Source organism: Salmo trutta, chromosome 22 (genome assembly GCF_901001165.1).
Source record: "Salmo trutta chromosome 22, fSalTru1.1, whole genome shotgun sequence".
NCBI lineage: Eukaryota > Metazoa > Chordata > Actinopteri > Salmoniformes > Salmonidae > Salmo > Salmo trutta.
In genome coordinates, this window is record NC_042978.1 from 35,510,973 (window position 1) to 35,519,319 (window position 8,347).

At 45.4% G+C, this 8,347-nt stretch overlaps 1 protein-coding gene across 1 annotated transcript in view; it reads right to left on the reverse strand.

Annotated features, from left to right (window-relative positions):
• Positions 1-7,646, reverse strand: part of LOC115158644 (solute carrier family 22 member 23) — a 43,882-nt gene extending 36,236 nt beyond the window's left edge. Inside the window, exons 1-3 of the mRNA XM_029707829.1 lie at positions 6,455-7,646; positions 3,744-3,847; positions 2,924-3,078 (exon numbers count right to left, since the gene is read on the reverse strand). Coding sequence (XP_029563689.1) covers positions 2,924-3,078; positions 3,744-3,847; positions 6,455-6,931 — 736 coding nt within the window. The 5' untranslated portion in view covers positions 6,932-7,646. The remainder of the gene's footprint in view (positions 1-2,923; positions 3,079-3,743; positions 3,848-6,454) is intronic.
• Positions 7,647-8,347: the final 701 nt, after the last annotated feature.

Here is an 8,347-nt window from a genome sequence, read left to right on the forward strand (position 1 = left end):
TAAGTTGTTGGAAGTGTGCGCTTAGTATTTTTCGGCTTTTGTTCTGTGTAGCACTGTGTTTTTCGTGGTGTCATTACGTCCTCTATCTACGTTATATAGGTATGCACGTCAGCTTTGACATCGGTTTTGAACACCGGCTTTAAACTAGACATCGGGCCGATGTTGGCATTTTTAGCTAATGTCGGCCAATTCCGATATGCTTACCGATATATTGTGCGTCCCTAGTTATCTATCCAAAACGGAGATGTATGGGTAAACCACCTTTCCAATCATTTTGGCCCTATAACAAAGAACAAACAGCCAAAAAATATGCATGATCAAATACAAATCTTAGAATCAACTATTAAAGACTACCAGAACCCACTGGATTCTCCAATGTAAATTGAATGAACTAAATACAAACCCTCCAAAAAATACAAAATACAAACCCTCCAACCCCAAAAGGCCTGTGGTGTTGATGGTATCCTCAATGAAATTATAAAATAGACAGACCACAAATTCCAATTGGCTATAATTAAACTCTTTAACATTATCCTCAGCTCTGGCATCTTCCCCAATATTTGGAACCAAGGACTGATCACCTCAATACACAAAAGTGGAGACAAATTTGACCCCAATAACTACCGTGGGATATGCGTCAACAGCAACCTTGAGAAAATCCTCTGCATTATCATTAACAGCAGACTAATTAATTTCCTCAGTGAAAACAATGTACTGAGCAAATGTCAAATTGGCTTTTAACCAAATTACCGTACGACAGACCACGTATTCACCCTGCACACCCTAATTGACAAACAACCAAACCAAAAGTCTTCTCATGCTTTGTTGATTTCAAAAAAGCTTTTGACTCAATTTGGCATGAGGGTCTGCTATACAAATTGATGGAAAGTGGTGTTGGGGGAAAAACATACAACATCATGAAATCCATGTACACAAACAACAAGTGTGCGGTTAAAATTGGCAAAAAACACAAACATTTCTTTCCACAGGCCCGTTGGCTGAGACAGGGATGCAGCTTAAGCCCCACCCTCTTCAACATTATATATCAACGAATTAGCGAGGGCACTAGAACAGCCTGCAGCACCCAGCCTCACCCTACTAGAATCTGAAGTCAAATGCCTACTGTTTGTTGAAGATCTGGTGCTTCTGTCACCAACCAAGGAGGGCCTACAGCAGCACCTAGATCTTCTGTCAGACCTGGGCCCTGACAGTAAATCTCAATAAGACTAAAATAATGGTGTTCCAAAAAAGGTCCAGTTGCCAGGACCACAAATACAAATTCCATCCAGACACCGTTGCCCTAGAGCACACAAAAAACTATACGTACCTCGACCTAAACATCAGCGCCACAGGTAACTTCCACAAGCTGTGAACGAGCTGAGAGACAAGGCAAGAAGGGCCTTCTATGCCATCAAAAAGAACATCAAATTCGACATACCAATTAGGAACTGGCTAAAAATACTTTAATCAGTTATAGAACCCATTGCCCTTTATGGTTGTGAGGTCTGGGGTCCGCTCACCAATCAAGGATTCACAAAATGAGACAAACACCAAATGGAGAGACTGCATAAGAATTCTACAAAAATATCCTCAGTGTACAACGTAAAACACCAAATAATGCATGCAGAGCAGAACTAGGCTGATACCAGCTAATGATCAAAATCCCAAAAAGAGACATTTAAATTCTACAACCACCTAAAAGGAAGCGATTCCCAAACCTTCCATAACAAAGCCATCACCTACAGAGAGATGAACCTGGAGAAGAGTCCCCTAAGCAAGCTGGTCCTGGGGCTCTGTTCACAAACACAAACAGACCCCACAGAGCCCCAGGACAGAAACAGAATTAGACCCAACCAAATTATGAGAAAACAAAAACAGAATTACTTATAAAGAATTAACAAAAAAAACTGAGCAAACTAGAATGCTATTTGGCCCTAAACAGAGAGTACAGAGTAAATTTTTTTTTTTTTTAAATACACAGTGGCAGAATACTTGACCACTGTGACTGACCCAAACTTAAGGAAAGCTTTGACTATGTACAGACTCAGTGAGCATAGCCTTGCTATTGAGAAAGGCCGCTGTAGGCAGACCTGGCTCTCAAGAGAAGACAGGCTATGTGCACACTGCCCACAAAATGTGGTGGAAACTGAGCTGCACTTCCTAACTTCCTGACAAATGTATGACCATATTAGAGACACATATTTCCCTCAGATTACACAGATCCACAAAGAATTCGAAAACAAATCCAATTGTAATATATTCCCATATCTACTGGGTGAAATACCAGTGTGCCATCACTGCAGCAAGATTATTGACCTGTTGCCACAAGAAAAGGGCAACCAGTGAAGAACAAACACCATTGTAAATACAACCCACATTCATGTTTTTTTCCCCCCTTTTGTACTTGAACTATTTGTACATCATTACAACACTGTATATATAGACATAATATGACATTTGAAATGTCTTTATTATTTTGGAACTTCTGTGAGTGTAATGTTTACTGTTAATTTTTATTGCTTATTGTTTATTTCACTTTTGTTTATTACCTACTTCACTTGCTTTGGCAATGTTAACATATTTTTCTCATGCTAATAAAGCCCTTAAATTGAAATTGAATTGAGCAGCATGGGGTGAGACTGGTGACAGCTTGACAGACAGGAGGAGACACATCATCATCCAAGGACGACTAGCAACACACCAGAGAAGGCTTGATGAGTGGAGAGAGAGTTGAAGGAATAGTGGGAAAAAGCTGAGTGAGAGAGAAGTGAGGTACTACCTTCGAGGTGGAGTGATGTGGGAGAAGAGGAAAAGTACGTTTGTGGAGTAGAGCCCTACGTTCTAGAAAGACCATGCAGTGTGCTTTCTGGGCAGTCTTTGACAGACAACAAAAGTAGATCCCAGGAAGTGGAGGTGTACTTACTCAGTATGTAGAGGGAGAGAGTGAGGCCAGCCAGACAGAAGCCCTCAAAGAAACGTAATGTGCTGAACATGGTCACGTTGAAGGAGAACGCTACACTCAAACCAAACACCAACATGAACAGCACCGAGACTATCAGGACCGGGTGACGACCGAACCTGAGAGAGAGAGAGAGAAAAAAAAGAGTGGGGTGGAGAAACAGAAATGGGGGAGAGACAGAGAAAGAGGGGGAGAGAAATAGAAGGGGGAAGAGAGATGGAGAGAGAAAAAAGAGAGTGGGGTGGAGGGAGGGAGGGAGAAATAGAGAGAGATGGAGAGACAGAATAGGAGGGAAAGAGATGGAGAGAGAGAGAGAATGGGAGAGAAAGAAAATTAGAAATGGAAAGAGAAATTAGTCCAATGGTCAGTTTCCCTCTACAACCTGATCCTGGGTTAGAGGTCAGCAGATCATTGGGTCAGAGTAGTCTCTGTTGCTATAGCTACAGCTCATCCCACAAACAACTCAACAGGGAGATCTGTGGGTGTTTTTCATAAGACACTGTCTATTCTTGGATGCCTGGGGGAGTGGGGATGCAGACACAGACATGAGAACACATGGAGCAGATGGCTAAGTGCATCACTACTACCTTGCTGAGACCTAGAAGTACTGTCGCCCCAGATCCAGAAACGCCTTGGCTTTTTATGGGTCAGTGGTATTGACACTATTTCTGGAGTATGTTTTGTTACGTTGGGGAGAGTTGCGAGTTACCGCCCCGGTGGGAGGGAATTTCCACTGTCACACACAAAGACACAAAATGGAGAAGGAGAATGCTGGATCGCGTACCAGTCGGCCAGGATGCCCATCACCAGGTAGCCGAAGATAGATCCCACCAAGAGAGAGAACTTGGCGATGTGAACCTTCCAGGCCGAATCACACACCAGGTTCCACTGCAGAGAGAGAAGTGGGAAATGTATGTATTAAATAAACTCAGCATGAAAAGAAACATCCTCTAACTGTCAACTGCATTTATTTTCAGCAAACTTAACATGTGTAAATATTTGTATGAACAGAACAAGATTCAACAACTGAGACATAAACTGAACAAGTTCCACAGATATGTGACTAACAGAAATTGAATAATGTGTCCCTGAACAAAGGGGGAGGGTCAAAATCAAAAGTCAGTCTCTGGTGTGGCCACCAGCTGCATTAAGTACTGCAGTGCATCTCCTCCTCATGGACTGCACCAGATTTGCCAGTTCTTGCTGTGAGATGTTACCCCACTCTTCCACTAAAGCACCTACAAGTTCCCGGACATTTCTGGGGGGAATGGCCTTAGCCCTCACCCTCCGATCCAACAGGTCCCAGACATGCTCAATGGGATTGAGATCCGGGCTCTTCGCTGGCCATGGCAGAACACTGACATTCCTGTCTTGCCGGAAATCACGCACAGAACGAGAAGTATGGCTGGTGGCATTGTCATGCTGGAGGGTCATGTCAGGATGAGCCTGCAGGAAGGGTACCACATGAGAGGAGGATGTCTTCCCTGTAATGCATAGCGTTGAGATTGCCTACAATGACAACAAGCTCTGACCGATGATGCTGTGACACACCGCTCCAGACCAAGATGGACCCTCCACCTCCAAATCGATCCCGCTCCAGAGTACAGGCCTCGGTGTAACGCTAATTTCTTCGACGATAAACGACCATCACCCCTCGTGAAACAAAACCGCGACTCTTCAGTGAAGAGCATTTTGCCAGTCCTGTCTGGCCCAGCGAAGGTGGGTTTGTGCCCATAGGCGACGTTGTTGCTGGTGATGTCTGGTGAGGACCTGCCTTACAACAGGCCTACAAGCCCTCAGTCCAGCCTCTCTCAGCTTATTGCGGACAGTCTGAGCACTGATGGAGGGATTGTGCGTTCCTGGTGTAACTCAGGCAGTTGTTGTTGCCATCCTGTACCTGTCACGCAAGTGTGCTGTTCGGATTTACTGATTCTGTTTAGGTGTTGTTACACGTGGTCTGCCACTGCGAGAACGATCAGCTGTCCGTCCTGTCTCCCTGTAGCGCTGTCTTAGGCGTCTCACAGTACGGACATTGCAATTTATTGCCCTGGCCACATCTGCAGTCCTCATGGCTCCTTGCAGCATGCCTAAGGCACGTTCACACAGATGAGCAGGGACCCTGGGCATCTTTCTTTTGGTGTTTTTCAGAGTCAGTAGAAAGGCCTCTTTAGTGTCCTAAGATTTCATAACTGTGACCTTAATTGCCTGTAAGCTTTTAGTGTCTTAACGACCGTTCCACAGGTGCATGTTCATTAATTGTTTATGGTTCATTTAACAAGCGTGGGAAACAGTGTTTAAACAATTTACAATAAAGATCTGTGAAGCTATTTGGATTTTTACGAATTATCTTTGAAAGACAGGGTCCTGAAAAATGGATGTTACTTTTTTTGCTGAGTTTATAAGTAATAATACACCAAACAACAGGAGAGAAAGAGAATGAGAGGGACATAAATACTGTACATGTTTATCAACAATATGATACAGTATCACACAGCAAACTACATAAGAGAAAGAGTAATCATATAAGTTGTTAGGGATAAAACTAAAAGATCCTGAAGCACAACTTGGTTGGAGAGAGAGAGATAGGAAGAGATAGGAAGAGATAGGAAGAGATAGGGAGAGATAGGGAGAGATAGGGAGAGATAGGGAGAAATAGGAAGAGATAGGGAGAGATAGGAAGAGATAGAGAAAGAGGGAAGAGAGAGATGAGTATCGGGTACGATTGATAAGTCTACTGTAATAGGTTTATCAATGGGCTATTTAAACCCAGCATTATCTGAGAAAGCAGATGTCTGGCACTGAACACACACACACACACACACACACACACACACACACACACACACACACACACACACACACACACACACACACACACACACACACAATAAAACACTAAGAAAGGATCACACATACTAACAACACACACAGTTAAACTTAATCTCATATAAGAAGGTACCTGTTTGAGATTAAATGTATATTTTGTCAAACCTGCTCAGATGCAGGTCAATGCGTTGGGGGTAAAAAGAGACTGCCTGCTAGACCTACACTTCTTCTATGATGGATTGTACAATAATCACATCCTCTACTCTCATCAGTATCACAGAGTGGCCTAATAGGCTACACCACAGTAGGATTCATTCAGTTAGCTGGCATGGATAATTATACTCCAAAGTGTAGTGTGTTTTGATCATGCCAACTGGGGTCAGCTGAGATATGAAAGTGGTTTGAAAATGAGTGGGCACCAGTTACTGTATGCTCTGAGGGCAAACTGTGCTCTGTTTTACAGTAGGCCTATGGCACAGAATGTACAGAATGGAACATTGGCAGAGTGCATGTGCTGTCCATGGTGCTGGGTAGACTAAACTCCACTGAGACCAGCTTGTGCCCCATAGTTGCATAGGATGCACTGTTAGTGATGCTGATGATTGTTCAGCTTTTTCAGATGCCGAAACAGTCAGAGGGGAGGTATGGCATCTGGTGCACACTTGTTACCTTGGTTACCACGTTCTGACTGAGTCCAGTCTGCAGTTCGAGCTTCCACTCCTTACACGCACATTGCATGCCACCGCTGTCACCGACACCGCCTCCTGTGCCATTGTCTAGGGGGAGGTAAGGCACGGGTGTACCAATGCCACCATTCGTGACGGTCACCGGTAACGTTAAAGATCCCATGGTCCAATTACTCCCGTTGACCAGAGGCTGTACGCACGTGCCGTTCGGTTGGGCCAAAAGGAAATAATCCGAAAACTGGCTAAATCCGATAAATAAAGCCGGTATCCACGTCAGGATCACGAGCTGCTTTTGGTGTTTCCCAAATCCCCCGAGAGACGGTAGAACTGAGCCGTCGACGTGCGGCAGCAGCCTGGGGGCCTGTGTCTGCTCCAGCCACATGAAGCCGTTCTCAATTGGCGGTTGGTCCCGCTCCTGCTGCTGCGCCTCTGCCACGGGTCGCTCTGGTCCCGCTGCCATCTCGACAACAAAGAACTGCCGAACCCCTGGCGCTCTGCTGCCCTGTCCACTCGGCTCTGCTGCCCTGTCCACTCGGCTCTGCTGCCCTGTCCACTCGGCTCTGCTGCCCTGTCCACTCGGCTTTGCGTAAACCCTGTGTTACAAAGGAAACCCAGAGCGCAGGCAGACAAAATGTATCCAACAAAGACTGGGGAAGAATGAGAGTTGAATCGGGGTACTCTGGTAGATTACCGAGTGGCTGCTCGTCTCACCATGGTGCTCCGGTTAGAATAGGCTGACCGAATGACGGTTTCAGGTGGAGCCTGGGGCTCAGGGCGAAGCTGCGGCGAGGACACCGGCAAGGTGTGGGCTCGGAGAGGCAGGCAGGCTCACCATGCTGAAGGTCTTTGTGTTTCTACGGGGTAGCATCCATCCATGTGGGGATAAACTAGACACACAGGCAAAGAGGTGTGGGTGACTGATCGGCACATTTGCTAGCCCCTCCACGTGCTCCACAGGTAACACACCTGCCCAGTCCTTGACCCCTCGCAGGTATAGTGGTGGTCATTGCTGCAGTTTACAAACAGAACCAACCTTTAGGTCTATCCTACATATCATACGGCTCTCATCCAATATGAGATCACCGTTTGATTTCAATGAATATTCGTCCAGGTCTCTCCGTCCGGATTAACTTGGCTTTGAACAAGTCGACCATACACTCCAATCCCGAAATGTTTCGCTGGTAATCGATGGTGTAGGCTAAACTGTGCGGTGCACGCAGTCTCAGAGAATCAAGCCCCGCCCTTCCCCGTTGTTCGGCGCGCTGTGATTGGTCCGTGTTCACGGGGCGATTGCACCACTGACGCGCAATTGGGCATCGGTGCCGTAGCCTACCGAAACCGCGACAAAGATATCCTTTGTTTACCACCTGCCCCCTTTCCCTCAAAATAATAACACGGGTTTGTGAGAAATACTATACAGTTCATGTTTATCGTCAATTAGGTGAGATTTAGAGATTAACTGGAGATGTGTTGGAGGCTATAAGGATTTGTGTCAATTAAAGTCTCACTCGCACAGGCTACCCCCCCCCCCCATATAGCTGCGTTTATTATGTATGTCAGAATGTCTGACTCATAAATAGATAATAACGTTTGCATTTCTGGAGATGACAATAGCCTGTCACACAGATGGGTTGCAGCTGCAGCCTACTGTCTGTCTCCTCCGCAGGGTGATGTGTGGAAAGTCCTTCGCCAGAGGGCGTCAAATGATCAAAAACTGTTAAGAGTTCCTGCCTGCATTTCTCAAGGTTTGACAAGAAGTATGGTAATCTGTTGTTTTAGAATTTATCTGATGCATCACTTTCTCTCCTATAATTTGTTCCCGGTGTGAAATGTTATTTGCTCAAATGTCAGGGAGACATGGATGAGTTGAACGTTA